Raw genomic sequence first — 27,289 nt, forward strand, 5'->3', positions numbered from 1 at the left:
ATTACAAATGAGCCAGTGAAAGCGTATTTTTCCACTTACAAAAAAATGAATCCACAATCATTTACAGCTTGCTGTCTTTGGCCCTTTCCTGGTTTCCAGGCCGCCCTTACCCAGGGCGCTCTCTCAGCCTGGGTCGAGCTAGGACGGAACCACATCCAGCTTACAAACAAGTTCCAGTCACTCATTCTAATGGGGGACACCTGGCTGGCCTCTCCCCGCCCTGCACAGATACTTTCTTTTCCTGAGGACTAGGACATCTGCCTCTCCCAGAGCGCACTTTACCCACAGGGCTGCGATTCCCGTTCGGGAGCAGGGTCTCAGCTAAAGCTCACTTTGTGCAGAGCAGAAAGAACAACGGTGAACGTGGTCTCCGCCCAGGGCTGGCAGAAAGCCCGGCTCATGCAGAGTGCCCGGCTGACACGCGGCTACACCACAAGGCCCAAGAGCTTTGCTTAGCGAACAGTGAGGCCGGGGGGTCTTATTTCTCTCACCCCCTGGATAATCGAGTGGCTTCTGGGTTCAAGAACTCATAACCTTAAAAAAAAAAAAGGGATAAAATATACTTTCTCACAGGTCCACGCCAAGCAGCTGGGCAGGTGACTGGGACAAACCACCCTCTCAGCACAGTTCCCGTCTACACAGCCTCGGGGAAGGGCATTTCTGGACAAAGGTCACATGGGAAGGAAAACAGCACCAACACATGAGCTTATGTCGCAGGGAAACCAAGTTCTTTTTCTTCCTTCCCCGCCTTGCCACACACCTGTTCTCTGCAGAGACCAGAACATCATGAAGAAGCGCCGCCTAAAGGTAGATGGCAGCCCCATGGCAAGACCCCCCAGGAGCTTTCGGAGCTTCAGTGTTTGTCCAAAAGCAAAAAACACCAAATGGCTGGGGTGAGGGGTGCACACGACAGGTCACTACCAGCCTACCTTGTTGCGTCGCCGAGGTCGCTTGTCCCTGGGGCCAAGTCCAGCATGCGGCGCCGCAAATGCCCCCCGTGTCTGTTGGAGGAGCTGAGCTGGGGGCTCCAAGGCCTTCTGAGGGCACCGTCGGGGCTGCTGACCCCAGGGGCCAGCGAGCCTGGGGTTTCAGCCCCGCCGTGAGTGACCCGGCACTGGGCCTCGAGAGCCGGAGCCTCGGAGGTTCTCTGCACTGCTCTTCTCATCTGACGGCTGTTCTACTTGGAATTCTCTTGATTTTCTGGCCCCGACAGCCGACAGCAGCTTCGCAGTGAGCGTCACAGCAAGGGGCCCACGGCGAGGCTGGTGTCCGCGCTTCCGTAACGGCCTGGCGCGGGCCTTGCAAGAGTAAGACCTCCTCACTGGAAGCGCAAGCATGTCTGTGAGGGCCGGGAGCCGGGTAAGGACAGCTGGACAGGCCAGCCCGGGGCCGCAGCTGCCCTCCGCTCAGCAGCAGAGGCCCCGGGAGAAGCCCGCCGCTGCGCCCACGCCGGCCGCCTGGGGCCGTTCACTGGGCGCCATCCTCCCGCAGGGACTGGACGGGACGGCGCCGTGGGCCGCAGGGGCTGGAAGTCTGCGAGCCCTCTGGTTTCCCCTCTCTGCTCTTGATGGAGAAAGAACGTGCTTTTCAAAAGCATTCTTCCGAAAAAATAGGAAAGACATGGCAGCGAGAGGAACACAAAGGGAGGTAGTGCATGCCGTGTTTTACAACTTGCGCTTCTCGGCCGGCCCACCGCTGTTCTGCTTCCAAGTTCATCCTGCAGCACGAGGCGAAGCCAAGCAGTCCGAGCCCACTGAGCTGAAAAGCAGCTCCTCTATGTAATTCAGTTCCTAGATCTTCAAATGCTGTGAATTCTCTAGAAAGGTAACGGTCTCACTTTATAGCCAGGGAAATTACCAAAAGAAAGATCTTGGCTCTGCCACCTTCACTTACAGAAGGTAAAACACTTCACAGAGACAGATTTCTGTTGGAGTTAGACTAGATTTCTCTTCACAGCCCTGAATCTCACGAGGTGAGAAGGAGTGGGAGTTGCCAAGTGGTTGGCTACCAGACCCATCAGTCTGTTTAACTCTGGCTAAAAGCAGAGAATAATGGGCAAGCCACCAAGTTTCTCCCCCTTCGGCTCTGGCGTGAAGATCCTCGTGTAACACACGCTGCGACTTCCAATTGCCACCCAGCAGCGGGCACCCACAGAGCGCTGGGAGCGCGCAGTCCGCACAAAGGCAAGATGAAAAATTAGGACTAAAAACTAAAGGTATTTCAGTTTTCCAGCTGGATCCCCACTCTGGCAAACTCTCTCAATGGTTCATTCCCCCCAACCTATCCCCCAAATCAGCTGATTAGAAAAACGTTTTTCCAATAAACCGATAAACGTAAGCTGAGCTCTCTTGTATCCATCATATTATGCCAGTTCCTTAGAAATGATATGTGTCGAGGAGTGGAGGCTGCAGGAAAAAGCCCACACGCTACAGGATGTGCCTCTAAGCAGTGCAGAGGGTCACCAGGGTCTGCTTCTCTCCCCATTCTATGGGCAGGGGGGCCACGTAGGTGCCCCCGAAAGCCCGGCAGTGTTAGGATCGCTGATGAGGAAACACTTATCCTCAAAAATCAACCTAAGCCCCTGGCTTGTTCCCTCGGACTGCCCTGGTTTGCACTCTGAGCGGAGACGTCTACAGTGATGCCCAGTTTGGGCACAACAGGGTCAGACCAGGATCAGGCTGGCGGGGCCCAAGCTCTGCTTGGGGCAGAGCTGGCGCAGACAGTTACCGGACAATTACGGTAAGAGGCTGCCCTGTTAAAGAGCAGTTCCTTTGAGGTGCAGAGACAGGGGCGCCCGCGGAGAGAATGCGGGCAGTGCTTCTATTTTAAAGTAAACTTTCTCCTCCTAAATAATTCCCTAGTCAGCCTCAGCGGGAGTCTGGTCTACAATAGCCACTATTTAGCAAACACTTGAAATTAAGTGAGGTCATCATGCCGATTCTAAATCTATCCAGACATTTAGTAATTAAGTCTCCGGGTCACAACACTTGGCCCGCCCCTCCCCCCCCCCCCGACCTCAGGGAAGCAGCTTACTCATTAATGACCAGGCATGTTCCCAACAAGCCCCACGGACACACATGACAGTTAGTTGTGTGGGGCACAGTAAACCTGGTCATAGCAGGAGAAGAGCATGGCTTTTAAATGGCATGATCATATAGGTCATTAGGCTGCCGGCTGCCTCTGCTAATGCGGATTGTGGATTACAGTACTGAGACAAGGTCCCCATTTATGGTGAACAAAGACCTGTACGTTTTAATGCAAATCTAAGGACCATCCCTGTTCTAAGTTTAGAGAAGACTATTTGAATGAGTCTCAAAACTTGTAAAACAAATAATCTAGTACCCTACGTCTGAAGCCCTTTGTAGTTATCTTTTTTTTTTGCTAATTTGAAAAAAATAACTTATTTATATATCAAATAGAGTTGAATGTAAACATGGATGTCAACCACCCTTTTAGTTTTATAAATCTGCTTTTAGCTTTCATTAAGAGGCAGATTTCCTTACCTACCATGATCCTAACCATGAGAAAATACCCTTCTTTAAAAAATTGTTACAAATATTTATTAAAAAGTGCAATTCATAAGTCAGCTGGGCAAGTACATCATTGTAAATCACAAAAAAAGGGGGGGAGGAAGCCCAAAGCAAATAAACAAACAAAAAACCCCAAGAAATACAGACAAAACATGAAAAAAAGGAAAAAAGAAAAAAAAAGAGTGCGCTGTGGAATGGGCCCCAACAGATGAGGAAACAGGAAGTCAAAGCTAGAGCTCTATCCAGACGTTGCTGTGCTTTCCAAGTGCAGAAGGTGGAGGGGGAGAGCGTGGCCCCTGCCGCAGGGCTCCGGGTCAGCTGCTGCTTCCATATCGGTGACGGCATCGGGGAGGTTATAAAAATATCCTACAGACGCCGGGACGCTGGAGGCGTTTAAAAAATCATCGGAAGCTTGAAGTTTAGCATCTCAGCAGTTTCAGCTACTAAAACTCAATTAAAGCATCCGTTCTTTAAATTTGGATTGGCTCAGTTATTTGGCTGGATGATAAAAAAACTGAGTTGTCATCTTAGGGGGAAAAAAAAAAAACCCCACCCAAGTTCACCTACCCATTCTTGCCATTACTCACAGGGTAAGAAAAGTCCGGTCCAGAACTAGCCTTTTTGGTCATTATGGTTTCTGAGTGTCGCCGTACTCCCAATGTACTAACCACCGCCCCCACCCCCAATGCAGAGTGCCACGGGAATGACCTAACCGGCCATGAGGCTGGCCCCAGATCCAGACCATCCAAGTGTGTGGCTGAGCTGCGCCATATGGGTAAGGGGCGTCCTCAAAATACAAGGTGCACCAGGACAGCAACATGAATTTGGCAAGGCGTTGACCTCCGGCAACCTCACCCACCCTTCCCTCAGCTGTGCAAAACCCTGGGTCCTGCTGCCCTCTCCTCCCTTCGGTTCAAGCCACCAGCTGTTAGCACCCCCAAAGCCTAGTGCTTTCTGTTATTTTCCATTAGTTATTTCTACCACAGAATAATGAGCCTGGAAAAGCAATTTTATCCCAGCACTTATCCCTGAAAAATGGATCACTGCGTTTTTTGTCACAAACTGCTTCTGGGCCTAGCGTCCCCATTAGCAGCCAGCTCTCGGGGGGCCAAGGGCCTCTGCCGCAATGGGAAATGAGACCTGCCCGGGAGCCTGCACTCCCGATGGTGCTCTCGGGGATGGGACAGCGGTGTGCTGTCCGAGCTAGGGGGGAGGCGGGGGGAGCTGACAAAGATGGATGGAATGAGCAAAAGCAAGCGCTAGTGGAGTCTGCAAACTTTTCCGGATTCCTCAGAGGCTGTCCTGGGGGCCCAAGGCCCCGGAGGCAAAGCAGTGCTGAGCCGTCCTCGGAACAGGACAGGCGGCCCCGGGAGCGCACAGTCGTCGCTTCCTCTTCCCAGCAGCCCTGCCAGCGCCGGGTCAGAGCAGCTGTCTCAGTGGTGGGGTCACAAGGAGGGAAGTCAGTGCAGGCTGTGTTTTCCAGAGAGGAGTGTAAGGAGACGGCAACGCTGGGGTGCTGCTTCCCGCCTCCCCTGGGGCTCGTGAGCAGGAGGAGCCGTGCCGGGCCGCCGTCACAGCACTAAGAAGAAGACCAGCACGACCAGCAGGACCACAAAGAGGATGGCGATGGCACACCACTGGCGCCGATCTGCAAGGCAGGACACAAGCATCAGCACTCGCAACTCCATGCTCCCCAAGGCACGACAGTCCCATGCACGCCCTGAGGCAGAGAGGGGACAGAATGTGCACACGACGGGCCCACAGAGGCTCTGGAGCCTGCCTGGGGGTCGGGTATGCTGGCCTGCTCCGCGTGTGCATCCACAGCTCTGCCAGTCGCCTGAAAATGGGCCTGTAGTAAGTACGTGCTTTGTGTCGCAAGCCTTTAATTACAATCTGCGGCGCTCAGCTTGCTGCTGGTGGGCACCATGTCCCTGGGAAGGTGTTGGCATCGGCGTTACGGATCAAAGCCCGTCTCCTTTCATCTCCTACCGAAGTCAAATCATTTCATTCAACAACACTCAGCACTATGGGAGGATGGAAAGAGGATAAAAGCGCCTGCTGGTCACTTCAGGAAACGAGGAGCTGAGAAAGCAAGCTCTGGGGATCAAGAGCATGATCAACATTACCCCACACCTGTCAGGAAAGAAGTAAGATCACTTAACCAGTAACTTACACAGCTTACCCGTAAAGGAAAGTGGAATGTCTTCTCTGAAACCTTCTGCCCTACCGACACTTGAGGACAAGCACCAGAAGCAAAGTGGTTAGAGTCCATCTAAATGGCCGAGAGCAAGGGGGCTCGAGGGGCAGGAGGGCACACACAGGCCCCAGGGGAGCCCCCGCTGCACCCACAACCCTGACTGCGGGTTCGTCACGCTGCACAGAGGCTGCCTGGCAGGGCTTTGTGAGCGTGAACACGAATACCCTCGCACACTCTGGGCTGGGCCAGGCTGGGCATGGGGCCTAGGATGCCTCCTTAACTTGTGCAGGTGTAGAAAGAACACGCGGTCTTTCCATAGATGAGTCCTGCACTGTCCACATAGGGTCACATTGATAGAACAGAATTTCACTGGCCTATGAAAACGTAGTTCAATGGCTAGAAATGATCACTCCATTTAAACAGAAATATAAAGGTTTACTGATTCATCAAAAGTTTATTGGAAAGGGGCACCTGGGTGGCTCAGTCGGTTAAGCGTCTGCCTTCGGCTCAGGTCATGATTCCAGGGCCCTGGGATCGAGCCCCACATCGGGCTCCTGGCTCAGTGAGGAGCCTGCTTCTCCCTCTCCCTTTGCCTCTCTCCCTGCTCATGCTTTCTCTCTCTATCTCTGTGTCTCAAATGAATAAATAAAATCTTAAAAAAAAAAAGTTTATTGGAAAGCCTGCAGACCGTGGCACACCACAGCGATCGAGACTCACACTACATAAAGGTTTGAATCTAGGAAAAGAGACTGCCAAACTGTCTACAAAGCAATGCTAAGTCCACGAACCAAGGACTTAAATTATTTAAATGCCATGGAGAGCACAATCTTAGAACCGGGCAACAGACAGCCACCAACCGACAGTACACAAAGCAAGTACCTTCTTAGTGGTGATCACCTTGTTCTACTTCTGACGTGCTAGAAACTCACTTAGTGTGATTAGGGCAAAGACCCCAAATCTGTCAGTTCCTTATCTGAACAGGAACTAGTCCAATGGGCATGGGAGGCAGAAATCAACCTATCAGATAATAATCTGTTTATCGCTTCACTGGCCAAGAAAACTTGAGTATCCAGCATTTTTCATCTATTTAAAAATGTTTATGATAATTTAAAAACACTCTCATTAAAATGATTAATCAATATTCTTCCAGGACAAAACAGTCAAGGTAATTGCTTCCTAACCACCCCCACCCCCCAACCTCATACAGATCCCTGCCCCTCCCCCCATCCTGCCTTTCTCAAACCGGGATTCCCAATATTGAACCGGTTTTCTACTTTTTGGCTTTCCACCAGCCTCTACCCAATCCCCTCCCACCTCCAATCACTTCCTCTTCCCCAACTGCATTAAACAGGGGGTTTTCATCGAGAAGTTGGGTCACACAAGCCAGCACAACCCAGGACCGCTCTTTGAAAGCCATCTTCCCCTGCAGGGCTAAGCTGCTGCTTCGAAGCAGGACCCAGGTAAGCTCTGGGAGCTGTTACCCCAGCTGACTTCTCCCCAGAAGGGGGGAGTACTAACCACGAAGGCTTCTGTGCTCTCTCAAGTGAACAGCCTAACCAGCTCGGCAAGGTCAAGACCTGTTTCAAAAAGTCAGATAGGAACAAAGAGAACTCCAGGGGCAAGTTTTTTTCCCCCTTCCAGTATGTTTTTCTTCCCTAAAGAGAAAAGAACAATGACAGAATTTTGGAAAGTGAGGGGAAGAAAACCTCTGTATCTACTCAAAAGAATATACTTTCCTTGGGTCACTCGAAAAGGCAGGTGTGGCATCCTGGCTGATCTCTGTGGAGCAGCCAGCCGCGGGGAGGGCAGGGGTCCTGTGCCTGCTCACTGACCGCCTCATCGAACTTCAGTGGGTCTTGATATACTTTAGGTAGGGACTGAAAGGTAGTGAATTTGCCCAAAAGTTAGGGAGGTGAACAGAGACAAATACGAACTGCCCTGTTGTCAGACCGAAGCCGGCACCGTGCGGGAGGCCGTGAGCGAGCTTTCTTCTGGGAGCGAGCAAAGATTAAAATGAAAACCCCAGGCAAGCTGTCCAAACTGAAGGGCCTTTCACGTTGAATGCTCTGTTTCCTGGCTCTTTTTCTTAGACAAACATAATTGAAGTCCCCACTTTGCTCCCCAAACTTTTCTTTCAGGATAAAGTAGAATAAAGCATAAGCAAGGCTCAGTGCTATTTATACACACTGAACGGCTTATCACAATGCAAGTACTTTTCTAAATTATTCATACCCGGAATGCTGAGAAACAAAGACACAGTGCATCTTTGTTCTTTGCTCTTCCCCAAACAAAACTGGTGCTGAAGTAGCTACTTGACTTTGTGACTAATACATACACTAGTGAGAGGCCTGGTGTTTCAACTTGTTATATAATACTTCATTAATTTTTTTTTTTTTAAAGTAGAGGGGTGAAGGTGGGAGAGGAGAGAACACAGAGGAATAAGGAAGGCGGCTTTGCAAACCTTTCTCTGAAGTGTGTGAAAGATGAACTAAGCTGGTGCGTGCTTTCGGCAATGACTTGCTAGAAGCATAAAGGTATTTGTCCCTGGAGAGAAAGAAGGAAGGAAGTCTGGCTATGAGCTTCCCTCTGTCTTGGATCTAACAGGTCCCTTGCCCCGTAGGGCTATATTCTGCCTGTCCTACTATTTTTTTAAAACACAAACAGTAAGTACTAATATATGGGAGACACTGTTAAACACTTGTACATTAATTACTATTATTTCATTTAATCTTCACAATGATCTTGAGAGGAAGGCATCAACCTATTTTTTTACAGATAAGAAGCTGAGCCCCAGACAACTGTTCTATAACTTGACTATGAGTTGAAGTGCTGGAAAGTAAATATACATTTGTATTTAAGTCTCAGCTCAAAAGTCCGAACTATTAGACCCCGTAACACAGACCTGATGGGAGGAAACCCAAAGAATGACATGTCAAGAAAGAGGGGAAGTTCCAGTGGGGGAGCTGGGTGCTCTGATTCAAGAACATCTACATCACCTCAAGGAGCAGCTCAGGCCCTCCCTTCACCAAGCCATCCCCACCAACTAAAGAAAAAAGGAGATACTGGATTTTCTTTGATTTAAAAAATACTATTTCTGGGATGCCTGGGTGGCTCAGTTGGTTTAGCATCTGCCTTTGGCTTAGGTCATGATCTCAGGGTCCTGGGATCGAGCCCCACGTCGGGCTTCCTGCTCAGCGGGGACTCTGCTTCTCCCTCTGCCTCTCCTCCCGCTCATGCTTTCTTGCTCACTCTCTCTCTCAAATAAATAAAATCTTTAAAAAAAGAATAAAATATTATTTCTAATGTACCAGGGGAGGTGGGCTGTTGCAATAAGAAAAAATAGAGTCATTGGAACATACCTTCCTATACAGTGAATGATTTGAAAACTGTTACTTCTTCATCCCCATCCTGATGCAAACCTGCAGGAGTATTTCACTATGGATTTAAATGAAAGCCATTTAAATTAGACCTGTAAGGCCATCTTATTCTGAAATGGTAGGAGTTTCTCAATAAAACAAAGTCAGTCCAGGAGAAACAGTAACTGGCTTCTTAATTACTGTTTTATAATAAGTTCCCTATTTTGGCAAGGAAATAGAAAAAATAAAATTAAGTAAGAAAGGATTTTCTAATTGCAAAGAGAGTTGATCCGCCAGGAGATAAGCCACCCAACACCACCAGCCTTGTGTGGTGGGGGAACACAAAGACCACTTCTCAAGTGAAGGCCACAAACGACAGACAAGGCCTGTGCATACTAGTCTTCCTTCTCCGACCGGAAAGCAGGACCAAAAATGTGCCACAGGAAAGATCTGAAGGGGCACGCCTATGAGAACCCTATAGACCGTGTTTCTAGAATTAAGTAGGAATTCTTAAGCTTTAAATACCATACATACCACTGGTCATGTGAGATACTTTTGCAAGTTTCTTCATCACATTGTCTAGCCGAGACTGAGTGCTCTCCAACTCATGAGAAAAATCATCCAACATACTAGAAAGAGAAGCAGACACAGAAGGGTAGCTGGTCAGCACAAAGGCTTGGCAATACACTGGCCATGGAATTAAAACAGGATCTACACCTCCGTTTTAGCAAACCTAAAACCCGTAACTTTGCGATTCCAGTCCCCAGTCTGTTATCCAAATCGTTAGCACAAGACAGGTTTTTGATTTCAGAATTTCGGGGAATTTTAAAAAAGTACTAAGTTACATGTGCTATATGTTAGCCAACACCCTCAAGCAGGGTCTGGGGCAGACCTCATAGTCAAACACGGTACTATTTCTGCAGAGAAAACGATGAGGAATCATTGCTGCAGCCAGGTCAGGTCAGGTTTTTTGTAGTAGGAACTTGCTGGAAACTTTTTTTAAAAGATTATTTTAGCACTTTCTAGACTTTAGAATTGTAGACCTGACTATATAGTAACACAAACTCAGGGGCAGTGCAGCACACGAGGAGGAGGCTAAGCGAAGCCCGACAACCAGGCTTTGCCACTCGTTTCCCTTGTCACCTTGACAAGGCACCCCACTTTGGCACTGTTTCCACGTCTGTAAAACGGGGTAGCTTCCCTGCCAGGGTCTTGTGAGCACCAGGTCATAACACAAAGCGCTTTATGGCCAATAGGAGTTAAACACGCCTTAATCGCATAATCCTCTCCTTTAACGCGCTCTGTGCTTTGTCACAGAGCTGGGAGGCCCTGGGACTGACACTCCTGACCGTGTGCACTCCCACCCACAGAGAACTCAGTGTTTGCCCGCTAGGAGAAGCGGCTCCAGGAAGTGAATAGTATTTGCTGTCCACGCTGCAGCTGGGAAAGAAAACACCAAAATGCTCTTATTCCAGCACTGTTTATTTCATAAATGACTAACCATTCCAGACTTTTCAACTTGGGGTTAACATATGATTATCCCGAGAGTGGAACCTAACATACAGCATCAATGGAAGCTAGAAACCACTAGGCTTGGTCTGTGCCCCCATGAGGCACCTGACTGCCTGAAGGACTCCAGGCAACCAACTCCTCATTAAGTCAATTATTAAATAAACTCCATGTTGACAACTAAATAAACAGATCTTTGTCCCTTACCTGAAATTCCAAATTAACACACTATAAGCTCATCTAAGATCCTGCTAGCATCTCGGCCTGCAGCTGCAGACCTATCCAGGCAGGGCCAAATACTGAAAAACAAGAGCCACCTTTGTATGCTGGGCATAACTTTTCCTACTGAGGACAGAAAGGCCAGGCACCCAACCTCCAGCCCAAGGACACCCACTAAACTAGGTTTCTAGCCCAGATCTATCTGACTCGGCGCTGTCCAAAAGAAACAGACTGCGAGTCCGATACGCTACTTAATATTTGCTAGTAACCACATTTAAAACAAAAAGATGAAATTAATTTTAATAATCTGTTTTATTTGGCCTAATATATCCCAAATATTATCATTCCAACATGTAACTAATATTACAAAAAAAGCACTCACAAGCTACTTTACATTTTCTTTTCATAGGAAGTCTTCAAAATCTGGTGTGCATTTATGCCGAGGGCGCATCTCTGTGCAGACTGGCCACATTTTGTGTATTCACTGGCCACAGCTGCCAGTGGCCACCAATGCTGGAGAACACAGGCCAAAGTCCAAGCCCCAGGTGCTTTCCTTTTAATTTACTTATTATTTTTACCAAAGTGAGACACAGTTTAAAGAGCTAAATAGCACGTTCAGGCTCTTTATAAAAAACCACGGCTGTTTCCTGTCCCCTTGGACAAGTGCTGCCAACCCCTCCCACTAGTCCCTGGGTGCTTTTTCTGTGTGTTCAAGGAGCATGCTCACACCAGAATCCTGTCCTACTGACTCGACTCTAAAAAGGCTAGGGCTTAGCTCTGCTCCCACCTCCTTCCCCATCCCGGCATCCATCCCACTACTCATCCCCCTTCCTTCCACTATGACTATGTCACAACGTGATGAGCACGCCCTTCAGGGCTCACACTATCACGAGTGAATGCTCTCCCCTGCTGGTGGCTCGCGGCGGGAACTGTGTTTGCTCCGTGGCGCCCCCTGCGGCTGGCGGAGGATTCAGCTTTCTCTGGTCTGTTGAGTCAGTAGCCATTCATTTTCCTACTTTCCAGGACCTATAATGTTATGGTTACTGTTTCTTATTTCATGTTCTATGTCCCCATAGGTCTTATGGTATACAAAGTTTTATAAAAAGATCCCTCTGCTGGTGCCCTAGTGGGCTCTAGGGAAGGAGTGACATAAAGGGTATGTTTGGTGTGTTCAAGTTACCATCTTTAACTGAAGTCTGCCAGGCTTCTCTATCATCTACTGAACCCCAAGGAGTCAGGCAATTAGTCCTTTTCCATCCGCAAATTGAAATTTTAGGGGAAGAATGCATTTTAGACAGAAATTCAACACGCATGCCTAGATTCCTGCTCTTCCAGCTTCCCCCTGGTCTCCTTGCCTTCAATCTGACTCCATTATTGTTTGTCATCTAAACCACAGCTAGATGGGTCTGCCCCAAATGTAAACCTGTCCATGGCATTACTCTCCTGACACAATCATCATGGTTCCCCATCACCCTCAGGAGAGAAAGTCCTAACCCCTTAATGGGGCGTCAAAGGCTTCCCCGCTCTGTTCTTGGCCTCCGTCTTGACTTCTGCAACCCCCCCCTCTACCCCCATGCTCTACACAAACCAGACCTTTCTGTCCCATGCACTCTCTCACACTCTCTCTAACCCCCAGTCGACCCTCCCCTCACCCTCACCCCTCCGCCGGGCCACCTTCCATGCATCCTTCAGGTTCCAGTTCCACACATCTTCTCAGGGACCTGGGCTAAGTCAGGTCTGCAGCTTGAGTGGAGCGAGGGCTCTCAAGGCACCACACTCTTCCCCCTTATGTCTCTGCACCTCTTAGTGACTTGCACCATTTGTAGAACGTCTGTTCTAGGCAGTAACTGGTAAACTCTCTGACGGCAGAGATGCAGTCTGTTTGCTCCTCTATGGGTACCTGGGACCTCCCAGCAGAACAGATACCCAGTTTGAAAATTTGAAGAATGAATGTATAAGGCTGAACTCAAGACTGAGATAGGAGAGGTTCTGCAATATCCTAGTGGATGGTCTTATTTTTTCAGAAAGAAATTTGTGAAATGAAAGCATTTAAGAATGATGCTTTTGGCGTCCTACTTCTGAGCACAAAAGGAGACTGTGCTGAAGGAAAAAATAAACAAACCCAGTTATGTTTTCGTTTGCTTTGTTTTTACTTTGTATTTCTGAGAGGGAAGATTTTTGATTAATTGAAGTCAGATTTATAAACTTTTCTTCATTAAGTTAAAGTTTAAGATGTAGAGCAAGAAGTTCTGTTTGATGGAGCAGGAGAGTCAGGGGATGACAGAGGGAAGTCAGCTCATGTCCTATCCTCTCCGGGACCCAGATCCCCAGGGAGGTAACACAGCCATGTCTGTCTCATGTTCCCATTCATCACAACACTCTGAGAATCCGCTTGGAGGAATCTGTATCTGTTTTTGCAGGGTGCAAAAATAATCATGATAATAACTTTGCCCAAACCCTGTTCAAATTTTATCTGATCAATGTGCTTCTTTGGGGGAGGCAGAATAAAGATGCAGCTATAGAAGTAAAACGGCTTTTGGGTTTACTAGCCATGTAACTGTCAGGCTTTTCAGGGGTCTCATAAGATGGCTCTGCCCCTCAATTTCACTGCAGCGAGAGGGGCGTGTCAGTACTCACACCGCCTGTTCCTCTAGCTCCCCTCCGATGCGCTGGGACATGTTCTTCAGCACCCCGATGCTGCCAGAGACCAGCTCCAACTGCTCATCCTGCTGCTCCACGATCAACTGGTGCCAGAGAAATGGGAAAGAAGCAATTAAACTCCATCTTACCTGGTTCCAAGCCCAGTACTCTAGCAGCTGCTAGCTTCTTTGCCAACTTGGGACCATTCTCATTCAGAAGCAAAGCCCAGAAATCGAAGGACCAGACCATCGCCTCTGAGAACACACTGCTCAAAAGGCTGGGATGACAAGCTACTGATACTTCCTGCCGATCCAACTTGTGAACAGTCAGCAGGCCTGGAAACCACCAAGAGTGATTTACTCTGGTTGGCTCAAGTCCAGCGAGGGAACAAGCCAGGGTCAAAAGCACCTGTGTGGTGACCACTGAGACATGGGACGTTGGGGAAGAGGAAGCCCACCGCCAGGGTCAAGGTCTCAATCCACAAAAGACTGCCTCGGCCTGACTCCAAGAGAGAGGCCGGCAAATCTGTGAATGTGGGAAAACTGCATAGAGTCCTTTCCTTCCTCTCAAGGGCAAACTAGAGGAGGCCCTGTGGCTGTAAGCTGCTCCAAGGACAGCTCCTGAGTGATAAATAATTACTTTTAATTGTGGTGTAGCCTCCTCATTTTTTATTAAGAAAAAAACTTGCTTGCTCAATAGCAATTTAAGTAGACAACTGGTTAAACAGACAGGCTAATGAAAAAGAACAAACCTACGTGTATACGTAAAGCATAATATTTAAGAACCAATAGTTTCAATGCATAGATAATCCTCAAATCCCCAGATACATTATTAGCTTCCTTTTTAAAATACAACACATATCAAAAGCCACGATGTAATCATAATCAACCTCACTTTCCTTCTACCCTAGAACCTCCACCAAAGCAATCATTTTTACATATAATGGAACCGGCAATAATTTGCAAAGAAGAAACAAGGACTCAGTTTTTCTGAAAGTGCCTTTGTTGAGATGAACAAAAAACTGAGCATACAAGTGGAGGCGGGGGAAGAGGCTGCTGGGGTGTTTTTTTTTTTTTTTTTGTAAATCAATGGCCTTGTCTGTCAGTTTTGGATGTCTGGTCTGCTTTTCCTAAGAGACCTAATCAAGCTTGGTTCTCCCGAAAAGGTCGTGCTCTGAAGGAGGTTTTAAAAACCCTTCATCTACACAATGGTTGCACACACAGACAGGCAGCCGCGGGGTGAGCTCCGGTCCCCCGGGGCTGTCACTGGTCACAGCGCCCCCTGGCGGCAGAGGAACGCAAGGAGGTGCCCTGCCTCCCTCCCTCGGTGGCTTCTCCGGTACCTGTTGCTGAGCCTGCTGCTCCTCGATGAAATGGGAGTTGGCCAGCTGGAGCTCGCGGTCCAGGCGCCCGGATTTGTCCGTCGTTCCCGCGCTCCAGTTCTGGCCGCCACTGTCCCCTAGGAGTGCCTGCGAGAGCGGGGCGGGGGGAACCAGCTGTTACCATCTGAGCAAACGCTCCAGCACAGGGACAGAGTCCACAGACTGCTCGCAGTGCATTTCCCGCCGGCTCAGCCTTTTGCGTAGTGGTGTAGGTTGGTGCCCATGTGGCACAATTTCAGGAATGCCAGGAAGGGCACCCACTGCCTCCAAGCTCTCCCAACGGGACTCAGAAATGGGCTCTGTCCCATTAAAATACAGATAAAGGTCAACTTTAAATCAACAAATGCCCATCTGTACACTGCTTTACAATCTAGAAGCACTTGGCCTTCAGGCCAGCTCTTCCTAGCACCCTTGGAAGTTCATCAGAGACCCATAGGCTCCAATCTGATTCCACAGACCTAGGGTCCCTTTTTTTTCAAGTATGAGCCAAGAAAGTTTCTGGGTTTCTTCGGAAGGAGGTGGGGAGAGCTCCCTGGAATGACAACGAGCCAAGTCACAGCCCTTCATGTACAGAAGGCACCAGACCCACCAAAGTCTGTTCAACTGAACCCATGAGTAAATCCCAGTGCCCTTCGGTTGAACTAAAAGGCTACGGGCGTCCCAAAAGGAACCGGGGGTTGCTTCCGAGGCAGGCATGGTCACAAGTGAGCGCCTGACCCTCATAACCCAGGCAAGTGCTGGTCCCGAAGTCAGAGCTCTTCCCCAGGGTCAGGTTTCCCAATATGAATTCAAGGAAGTTTGCAGCCAGAACAGGATAAGTCTGGAAAAAGGATAAGTCTCCCTTCCGTGAAGAGGCTGGCCAGGAATGTGAGAGCTCATTCTCGGTAGTGGGCTCTGACTGGGAGCCCCACGAGCCCATCTGACTAGTTGGTCAGAGTTACTGCTCACACCAGCCCTGCACAAAGAACCAGAAGATGCTGCTGACTAAGATTCTTCTTCCTTGTGGAAGTGCCAGATCTTACTAGGTACTTTTTGTCTCCGGAACGGTTAAAAGCCTCACGGGTTACTTGGTTTTCTGTCTGCAAAACCCTTCAATAGCCCCTTGATACTGACATGGACCTCCTGGCCTGACGTTCGAAGATGACTTCAGTCCAATGGCCACACTTCAGGGACAGGGCTCGGAGAAGCTCAGGATGCAGAGCCTAAGTTCTGAGGGAGTTAGGAGAGCTGCTGGCAGCCCAGGGCCTCAGTCCAGCCAAGAAGCCGGATGGGGACTGTCTCCGGCATAAAGCAGACCCAAGGCCTTCTGTAGATGGCTCTGCCTAACGTGATCTTAGGGCTGTCAAGTTTAGAAGATCCTGCTCATTCCGAGGCAGAGACTCTAAGAATCTCTGTGGAGGACACTGAGGCCTAGTGACAATGTTTTCAAGGTCAGAAAGAGTCTATATAGAGTACATCATTAGGCTACCGACAGAGAAGTGGGGGCTCCACCAGCCTTGTGCACTCCTGGGATCATAGTCGGGGCTATTTTTTCTAGTCTATTCATGGTCTGCACTTAGGTGGACATATGTCACGCCGTTAAGAGTTGTCTATGCTTCATTGTGAAGCAGATTAGATGTCATTAGTCTGACTTCCAGGAATCTATCTGCACGGGAACGAAGATGGAGAGGGCCCAGAGCATGGGAAGACCAGCCTGGGCGCAGGTGCTGGAGCGGGGAGGTCCTGGCTGAGCAGGCTGGAGCACAGCACCTGGTCCTGGCACGAAGCAGTGAGGCAGACTGGGCCTGCTCGAGTATGAGAGAAAACTGGTCCTGCCATTCCCTGAGAATTTGTGACTCTATGACATTTCACTCCATGCCAAAAACAAAATCCCAAGCCATACTTGGAGAGGCAATGTGTAAATACACGTTTTATTTATGGTGGTTCAACTTTTACTCTCTAGAGAATAAAGCAATTCAAGTTTGGCGGAACGGAGGCCCAGTGTTCCCCATCTCACTGTCACAACTGCTTCGGGTACCGTTCCTCAACTTCTGTAAGTTCAAGTGTAGACAAAAAGGGAACTCTCAAGCTGCGAGCCTTGGCCATGCCCTAGAGCTCCTTTCAAGAGTTAGTGCCAGATGGGTTGGGTTAGCGCCTGGCGGTTCCCTGCTGCACTATTAAGAGGAAGGGAGGGAGACAGGAAGAAAAAGCCACAACAGTGACTTGAAGAACGAAATGCAGGGAAAGGCAACAGGAAAATTAGGCAGGTGATACCTGGAGAGCCCCTCCCTTTCTTTGAACTCTTGTTTTCAAATGTCATGGGTCAACAAATACCCACAGGTCTAAAGTAAGGATGTACCGATTCCTAGTTAATAATGATGAGCTGTTTCTTACCAGTCTACTAAATCAGTAACTTGATGGAGTCTGAACAGAATTGAAGTTAAATCTAAATTTTAGGCGACTGTTGTAAATTTTTTAAAAGGATTTTATCAGTCAGAAGGGAATTTCTATCCAAAGTGTCTAATTTTAAAAAGATACTTAAGTCTGGGTGGCTCACTCCGTTGAGCACCTGACTCTTGGTTTTGGCTCAGGTCATGATCTCAGGTTGTGAGATGGAGCCCTGCTCAGCAGGGAGTCTGCTTAAGATTCTCTCCCTCTACGCCTCCCCCTACTTGCACATACATGTGCTCGCTCTTTCTCCAATAAATAAATAAATCTTTAAAAAAAAAAAAAAGACACAGGGCACCTGGGTGGCTCAGTTGGTTAAGCCGCTGCCTTCAGCTCAGGTCATGATCTCAGGGTCCTGGGATTGAGCCTCATGTCAGGCTCCCTACTCAGCAGGGTATCTGCTTCTCCCTTTCCCTCTGCCCCGCCCCCCCCTGCTCATGCTCTCTCTCTCTCTTAAATAAATAAAATCTTTTAAAAAAATTTAAAAATTGGGCACCTGGGTGGCTCAGTCGTTAAGCGTCTGCCTTCAGCTCAGGTCATGATCCCAGGGTCCTGGGATCAAGCCCCGCATCGGGCTCCCTGCTCTGCAGGAAGCCTGCTTCTCCCTCTCCCATTCCCTCTGCTGTGTTCCCTCTCTCACTGTGTCTCTCTCTGTCAAATAAATAAATAAAATCTTAAAAAATAATAATAATAAATAAATTTAAAAATTTAAAAATTAAAAAAAAAGATACTTAAATTCAAGGACTGGTCTCCTGTAGGTTTTATTTTTGATTTGTCATTATCTGCACTGGCGTTTTTGAAATCAGGTTTCATAATTTATCTGTAATAACTAATAAAAACTGGACCTCATATCAAAAATATACTTAAAACGATGAAAGATTTAATTTAACACACATTTAAGGTTCCTCCAATGTCTTTACATAAAATTTCACTCATTAGATGTCTAGTAAGTTCTATGGGCAATAGAATAGCAGCTAGAGATTTAAAAACAGCTCATAACATAATTGCTCTTCACTTTCAAGGAGCTTGGGGTCCAGCAGAGAAAGCAGAGAAAAAGAAAGACAGGAGACAAAGCAATCACAGCACTTCCCAGAGCACGTGGGCAGCACGGGCAGAGTGAATGGCTGTGTGTAAGGCCTACAGGGATAAGTAGAGGGAGCTACAGGGGCCCAGAGGAGAGAAGCAGAGGGTGTGAGGGAGGGAGGGACAGAGGACCGTGGCACTGGGGCAAGCTGACCAGACTTTCACAACACCTGCCAGCCTCACACCAGGCTCAGCATGTACAAGTCTTCTGCGTGAACACACGATACACAGACGTCAGCAGTTTTTAATTCCAAATATCTAACCATGCTATTTGATTGATATTTGATTGATATTGTGTTCAGATGTTTACTCACCTGTCTATTTTTTCGTTCTGCTAATGCCTGCACAGATGAAGCTGACATCTGATCCTTCATGTCCTAATGAGATGAGTAGAAGACCAGAAAATGAATGAAAACAAAATCACAGCTAACATTTCACAGGCTAACAAAATACACACAGATTATTATGAATTTTTTTAAACAAAAAGACAGCATTCTTTAGCTTGTAAGTCTCAAAAACAAAGGAAATAAAATAGACTCATATTCCCTCAAAAGGGAGTAACCTAGACACTGAATTCAAACAGGAAGAAAGGGGAAAGGAACTCGTATTTCCTGGGTACCTACCAGAGGCCGCAACACCGTGGTACACTTACACAAGATACCACGGAATTTTCACAACGACCCTGTGAAGCTGCTATTATTTCCATTTTGCAGGTAAGAAGACTGAGATTTAAAAAGGCTAAGATACTTTCTTAAGGTCACACAGTCAGTAAATGGCAATCCTGCGGCGCAAACACAGAAGTCTGTGCTCAAGGGCTAGCATCTTCAAACAGAATGCATGTGAAAAACCACACACTTTAGGATCAAGTCTGTTTACCACTAAATACCAGAGAACACTTTCTAGTATTCTTATTTTATTTATTTTATTTCTGAGTTGGATTCATGTGTAGAATAGACTCCCTTCCCTCCTTCCCTTTCTTTCCTCCTTCCTCCCATAATCTCTATACCCAAAGTGGAGCTCAAACTTGCAACCCCAAGATCAAAAGTCACATGCTCTACCGACTGAGCCAGCCAGGCGCCCCCAGTATAGACTATTTCTAACACAAGAGTGAATTTCTAGAGCAATATCAAAAATAATTTTGTATGGAAAGAAAAATGAATGGACCCATTACTTAACCCAAAGCAAAACACTATTAAATATGAACGCTTTTTCTTATATTTAACCACAACCCAATATACTTTAAAATGATTTGAACTGAATACATAATTACTGTAATACAAATTATCTTTGGGGGGAAAAAAAGGCTGCCACAATACATTACAATTTTCTGTTGGCAAGTAGGCTATTTTATAGATGCAAACCTTGAGGTATTAGGCTCTTAGAAACTTCTTCCAAGACCCGTGACAGGTGAACAGCAGATCGGACAGTGCCACAGTTTTTGTAATTCCTACTGTGGTGAGTCTTAGTAATAACCACCTTGCTCCAACTTTCTAAGTGCCCATTTTACGTTTGGCAAATGCTCCCTAAAGCCTAATACGTGCCCACATGGAGCAGTGAGCAATACAGGCAAGGCCCCTGCCCGCGTGGAGAGGGTACCATGGTGAGGAAGGGGCAAACAGTAATTCCACAGACACGTCAATAAGCTGATGACTGTGTTGGGAAGGAAGGGAACACACAGGGCTGGGATTGAGTGGGTGAAGGACACCACTTTAGAAGGATGGGGGTAACACTGGAATTGAGATCGGAAGGGCAAGAATGAGCCAACCACAGAAAGAGCCAGAGGCTGAGAATTCCAGGCAAAGGGAACAGCAAGTACAAAAGCCTGGAGGCAGGAAAAAGCTCAGCACCTTTAGCTGTGGAGAAGGCAGGCCAGGGAGGCTGGAGGAGCCAACTGTGTGTTCAGGGGTGGGGGAAAGAAGAGAAGGCTGGCCAAAAACACGGGGCTTAGATTTTATCCTGAGGCAGGGGTTGGCAAACTCTGTTTGATAAGGAGTAGATATTAAATATTCAGTCCCTGTCATATACTCTTTGTTGTGTGTGTGTTTTCTAATTATCCTTTAAAAAATGTAAAACTGTTCTTATATAGCTCGCAGGCCCCTGTGCAAAGGCAATGGGAAGGCCTTAAGGTATTTTAAGCAGGGCCATGGAGTATTCTGGTTCATGTTTTAGAAGCTCACTTTGGTTTTTCTGCAGAAAAAAATGTTAAGCAGAGCAAAAGTAAAGAGATCATTTTACTATAACCTGTCACAAAGTACCAGTGCTGCCCCAGATAAGAAATGGCGCATCCAGAAGGAGCAAACTCCCTGCTGTTGGGGGCCTTTAACAAGAGGATACATGAGCCCTTGGAAATGACACTGGGTAGGCAGCGCATCTGAGGGGTGCTCCGTCTAGGGTCCAGCTGACCCAGAAATTCTAGGATTCTCTACCTATTTCATCCATTCGCAAACCTCAAAGACAAAAAAAAAAAGGCCACCCATAGAAACTGAGAAAAATATACTTAGTAAAAGAAAGTATCTGCCACAAAATACAAAGGGAATTCAGTGATATAAGTCATATTTCTTAAATGTGTGAGATATGCTTGAGTCAGTCACCTGAGGTGAAATGCAGGTCCCTTGGGCACCTGGTAGCTCAGCTGGTTAAGTGTCTGACTCTTGGTTTCGGCTCAGGTCATGATTTCAGGGTCGTGAGACTGAGCCCCTGAGGGCTCCGCGCTCAGCGTGGAGTCCGCTTGAGATTCTCTCGTTCCCGCTCCCTCTGCCTGCCCCTGCCTGCATCTGCACTCTCTCTCAAAATAAATAAAATCTTAAAAAAAAAAAAAAAAGGAAAAAGAAAAAATGCAGGTCCCTGAACCCCACCCAGACCTACTCAGGCAGACTCTAAGGTACAGCTAACAAGTCCCTGGGTGAGTTTTATGAATACTGAAGTCTGAGCTGCTCTTTTTTAGATTCTAGAAGCCTTAAAGTGAGCCTGTTACCAATTACCAATTAGAGTTTAAGATGACATTTGGATATTCAATCAAACAATAATAATAGTGCAATCCTATATATATTATTAACTATGCAGAGAAATATCTGAAATATTCATTGGTATGGATAATACATGCTTTAAAAACGCATTTAATACATTTTATAATAGTATTTTTCAAAACAATAAACATTACTTGCATAATGAAAATATCAACACACGGCTATGGAAAAAGTAACTGAAGTTCGATTAAACTTTGAACTTCAGCTATAGAATGTGTTTTTGCTGTTAGAAGTCAGGACAATGAGCAGGGAATTAAAGACTGTAAAAGGGACACAAGGAAGCTTCTAGGGGGTGCTGGGAATGCTCTGGAATGCTTCTGGTTGCCGTTTCCATGGTTGTGAATCAGCTTATAAACTCTTCATGCTGTATACTTGGGATATATGTACTTTTCTCTATTGTTATACTTCAATAAAAATGTAAAAAAACCCCACAAAACCCTACTGTTCTGGAACAATGGCTGGAAGGTAAACTGGACTCTGAAAAAACCTGACATTTTGTATCAAGAGCTGTGATATTTGTATCAAATATTCACGGCCTTGACCTAGCAACTCCACTAACAGGATTTATTTTAAGAAAACAATATAAAAGTGGTGCTCGGCTGGCTGAGTTGGTAGAGCATGCAACTCCTGATCTCAGGGTTGCGAGTTAGAGCCCCACACTGGGTGTGAAGATTACTTAAAATCTTAAAAAGAAAAAAAGTAAAATATATACCCCCCCCCCAAAAAAGCAAAGATGTACACTGCAGTGTTATTTATAATATGAAAGAAAAACAGAAATAAGCAGCAGGTCCAAACCAGAGAACAGTAACTTAGAGTAAATCCAGAATAATATGTCATTTCTTTTAAGAGTCTACTTCAGGGTCACATAATGGCTAGAGATAATATGTAAAATTGTTAATAGTGATTATTTCTAGGGAGTGGAATTACAGAATGGGCGGGAGGCATTTTCACCTTTCTCATACAGCAAAATTATTTGCATTTTTTTTTTTAAGATTTTATTTATTTATTTGAGAGAGAGAATGAGAGAGAGAGAGCACATGAGAGGGGGGAGGATCAGAGGGAGAAGCAGACCCCCTGCTAAGCAAGGAGCCCAATGCGGGACTCGATCCCAGGACTCCAGGATCATGACCTGAGCCGAAGGCAGCTGCTTAACCAACTGAGCCACCCAGGCGCCCAAAATTACTTGCATTTTAAAAACAGCAAGTATGGATTACCTTTAATTTAAAAAAAATTAAAAATGCTTATGATTGCTTAACAGTATGATCAACTATGTAAAAATACAACTGTCATGCATTAACAAAATGAGAAAATGTAACAAAGTTTGGTATTTATTATTTTGAGCTTAGGTTTCTTTTTCTAGCTTTTCCTCTTATTAACATTTTTCTAATTTTCTTTAATGAACATGCATTACTTTAATGAAATAGATATTTTAAAAGTCCCAGTTTTTAAAGTTTCTGCTTAATAAATGTGTGTGGGGGAGGGGCGGTTAGCCCTGATGGCCATGACTTCCCCAACAGCTGTGTGCTGTGCGTCCTGTGTGTGGCCATGGCAGCAGGTAAAGCACCAGGCTTTCACTTCCAGGATGGCATTTTTTCTATGGACGTTAAAAGCTGTAAGATACCATGCAACAGACTACCTTCTTATTAGGATTTGGAATTTTAAGCTAAGTCACTACACAGTTTTAAACATTCTATAATAACCCATCAGGCCAAAAACATAATCAATCATCTTTCTAACACATGAAGTTTAGAACCAGCAGTCAAGAAGCAGTACCAATACAATTTGGTTTGTCTGCCAAAAGAGCAATAAATGTCCTGGTTATCTACGCTCCTGTTCCCATTTCATGGTGTCTTCCGAACTGAGTGAATGGGACACTATACATCCCCCAGTACTTCACACTAAGAGGTCTCACACCCTATACACCTCATCCTTTTTGGTTAACCATGTCTGTCTTGACTTAGAATGATATGTGAACAACTCTTGGGTTGGAACAAGATGGGATCCCCCCCCCCCCCCAGGGATGTATAGTTCTCATTCCTTTGAAAGTTAAATTTAGAAAATGTCTGTGAGGACCATTTAATTGATAAAGAAAACACAGAGTGAAAGAAGCTAATTGACCTGCCATGATGAAAATTTATTAAGGTCACGGATGAGCCTAGAACTCAGGTCTCCTAACAGCTCACCCCCCGTATTCCTCTGCCACACACTGCAAAGCCTTTTGCTACTAAATTAAAATGAGGTCACTCCTGGAACATATTTCCACAACAGAAAAATTCCATATGCAAAATCGCTGTTGTGTAGATAACTCCATAAATGTAAAAATGATTACTTCAAAATTATCAAAGGCTATTTACACACACAAAAGAATATTTTGCTTTCTTCAGTAAAAACCGCCAGCAAAACTTACTAAACTGTACAACCTTAAAAGACACTTGGGAAAACAAGACTCTTAAAACAAGGAAGGCTTCTAAAAGCAAAACCAATGGACGTTAATTGGAAAGAAAAACAAGAGAAAGATGTAATTCTTCAGAGACAGCAACCACACACACAAATGCACAATTTATCACTGATTCTCCTGCCTATGAAGGAGAAAGCACCCCTGGCATCAGCTGTGGATCCAAATGTATTCTGTTTAGAGCAACTAAATGAAAACCTATTGATAATGGTTAACAGAGGAGTTTACGTGAGCTTGTGAAAGACAAATCCCAAATCAGAGTGTAGTCTTAGGTCTCGTTTCCCAAATTGGCTAACTCTCTGATCCTACTCTATCTCCTCCAACTAGAACCCAGAGATCTCTGTATACAAATGCTGCTTAACTAAATGCAATAATAGTCAATCAACACAGGGTGCTTTAAAAAAAAAATCAAGTTGGCATCATTACTACCTCCTTCTCTTCTTATAGGACTTCAATTAGAATTTATCAAAATGAGATCAGCAAAAGCTCAGTTACATACTGCTAACCTACAACTAGCAAACAATAACAGCTTCCGAAAAAGGGGTCATAATTAAAACAAGAATGATTAAAAACTCTACAATACTCAGTTGGATTATACAGTTGAGTATGCTTTAGACTTCAACTCTAGAAGGACTGCAACACTATATATGAAATATGGACTTGATTTAGAATACTTCTTTCAGGTGCACCTGGTTGGCTCAGTCGGTTAAGCATCTGCGTTGGGCTCAGGTCATGATCCCACAGTCCCAAGATCGAGCCCTGCATCGGGCTCCCCCACTCAGTGGGGCATCTGCTTCTCCTTCTGACCCTCCTCTTGTGCTCTCTCTCTCTCACTCTCTCTCAAATAAATAAAATCTAAAAAAAAAAAAAAAAAAGAATACTTCCTTCAAAGAATGTACTTTAAAAACCTCTTCAAGTATTAGAAAATGAACTTTGGTTTCTACTTGCAATTATACCAACTAACTTAACTTTCAATATATTTACCTCTGAATTTCAATTTGCAAAATTTACAAGTACTATCTTGCAAAAAGAACAAACACAGTGATTGAGTTCAGGAATTTATGCTTCACTGCCAGCGCTATTTAAATACCAGCCTCTACAGCAGTGTCTTTCAGAAAATCTATTACAAAAAATAAAAATGCAAACTATATTTATAAAATAAATAATTGGGGACTTACCTTCTTGGAATAAGGGGCTTTCTTGTCAGAATAACATTCTGAACTGGCTAGAAATTAGGAGTGTCTAATACAAATGCTCAGTGCATATAGATGGTGTACTTAGGTCCCAAAAGGTTACTGGCCCATTAAAGTATGGGCTTATTTAACAATAATTTATACACACACACATAGAAAGGCAACTAATGAATAAAAGACGACACAAGAATTAAAGTTCAGTGATAACCTACGATTTGAAATAATTTCAAAAGGAAATCACATGACATAAAGTCTTTGGCAAACACATACCAAGGTTCCTGCCTGAGATGACTCCTAAAAAGCCATATGTTAGCGCTGGTATGATCCCAAGTTTCTTTATTCAAGGAAGCTGCTTTCTAGTACATATGTTAAAGACAGCTGGTTCTCTTACATCTAGTTATGCTAATCAAATGGCTTAGCCATATAGTTTCAAAATACAAACATATCTCAAGGAGATAAGATTTGACTTAAATGATATTTTCTCCTAGTTTTTTTTTTTTTTAAACAATAGGTTATTAGCTATATAATTTGAGACTAGAGATTTGTTCACTTGGATTGGTGTTTTGCACTCTGATGGATGCTGCTCTGGACAGCTCCTGAAAGGCTGTCAAGCAGTTGTATATGGAAATGTCAGTAACATGGGTTGCAAAGGTTCCAGAAGCAATTCAGATGGTGGAAGAGGCCGCTATCCAAACCTGGTAAGAGTCACTCTTCACAATGCAAAGTGATTACCAATCAATCAAGAAACCAAATGGTTTCTACAATAGTAATTCTTCCTTTTGTCCAAAAATACAGTATACTGAGAAATAAAGAGGCAAAAAGATAACTGGTTTGGAGAAACAAAAGCTATGGACAAGTAACCTCCCCAAAGCCGGTCATCTACTCTCATTTTTGCTCCAAGAAATAAACTAGACAATACTACAAACAGATTTCTTTATTTGAATCAGAAAAATTAGGAAGAAAACTGGCACTTAATTCATACTAAAAAGTGGTTTCAGAGTTGACCTATTAGTTTACAATTAAAAAAAAAAGTTCTAAGAAGTGTGGCTATTTTTTGCACAAATAACACAGTAAGACCATATTCCTTACCCTGACAACTTGCCGAGTACTTGTGATGAAGGTTTTTCTTATACTCAATTCAGTTGCATCGAGGTTGAATTTTCTAGGGTTTGCTTCAACTATGCGTGGGTCAAAAAGTCAAGGGAAAGCAATTTCATCGTTAAAAACCTAACAAACATCATCATGTTAAACCACAAAATCTCTCACAGGTAAGCAGTAAGATCTGGCTCGATGTTTCTTAAAACACTGTCAACTTGACACACATCATTCTCAAACTTTCTCTTCCCACAGCTATGAGGATCTCTGTGCCTCCGAGTGGAGAAGACCCACTAGGTTAAGAAACACAGCCCCTCCTGACTGGGTTCACTACAAGTCCATGCATGGCAGGCTGACCACGGCTGAGCTGGGCTCTTCCAGATGCCTGCCAGCACTCTTTGTTTACTCTTTTCTGACTTCAGATCATCTTTCCCATGACAGCTTTGCAAGCCTTTTTCATCTGCTGTTCCAAACCATTCCATTTATGTCAAGAAGCTAATCCTGCTTATTAATCTAGAGGTTAAGGCTTCTTTGAAGTTTCCCCCAATCTCCTTATTCCCAGCCTGGTCCTGCTGCCCCATGTCAGACACTCGCATGGCTCTCTGGTCTTTTCTCTCACAGTCTGCAAATACATAGTGTTATTTGATTAATGTCTGTTCCCCTGTCCCCTGAGCCCCTCACTACTCCCCACCATAAATTCCATGAGGGCTGGTATACTGTTTTGCTTTATCAATCCAATCTCAGTAACTAACAAAATATCCAGCACATGGTACACTCAATGATTATTTGCTGAATGAATGATGAATACAAAGCCATACCTCGTTTTATTGTGCTTTGTTTTACTGTATTTAGCAGACATTGTGTTTTACAAGTTGAAGGCTTCTGACAACCCTGTGTCGAGCAAGTCTATGGGCACCATTTTTCCAATAGCATCTGCTCACTTCATGTCTCTGTCACATTTTGATAATTCTTAAAATATTTCAAGCTTTTTCATTATTATATTTGTTATGGTGATCTATGATTGTGACTCGCTGGAAGCTGAGATGATGACTAGACTTTTTTAGGAATAAAGTATTTTTTTAGGGGCGCCTGGGTGGCTCAGACGTTAAGCGTCTGCCTTCAGCTCAGGTCATGGTCCCAGGGTCCTGGGATCGAGCCCCGCATCGGGCTCCCTGCTC

General features: G+C 45.5%; 1 protein-coding gene across 2 annotated transcripts in view; it reads right to left on the reverse strand.

The window, feature by feature from the left end:
• Positions 1–3,544: 3,544 nt before the first annotated feature.
• The window catches only part of STX6 (syntaxin 6), a 46,456-nt gene continuing 22,711 nt past the window's right edge, over positions 3,545–27,289 (reverse strand). The window contains exons 3-8 of one of the 2 annotated variants that reach the window (XM_035010569.1): positions 26,106–26,200; positions 18,657–18,719; positions 14,794–14,919; positions 13,449–13,555; positions 9,618–9,712; positions 3,545–5,178 (exon numbers count right to left, since the gene is read on the reverse strand). In XM_035010569.1, the coding sequence (XP_034866460.1) occupies positions 5,102–5,178; positions 9,618–9,712; positions 13,449–13,555; positions 14,794–14,919; positions 18,657–18,719; positions 26,106–26,200 (563 nt within the window). In that variant the 3' untranslated portion in view covers positions 3,545–5,101. The other variant, XM_035010570.1, reaches the window with a different exon arrangement.

This window comes from Mirounga leonina, unplaced genomic scaffold (genome assembly GCF_011800145.1).
Source record: "Mirounga leonina isolate KUSES-001 unplaced genomic scaffold, KU_Mleo_1.0 Mir_154, whole genome shotgun sequence".
NCBI lineage: Eukaryota > Metazoa > Chordata > Mammalia > Carnivora > Phocidae > Mirounga > Mirounga leonina.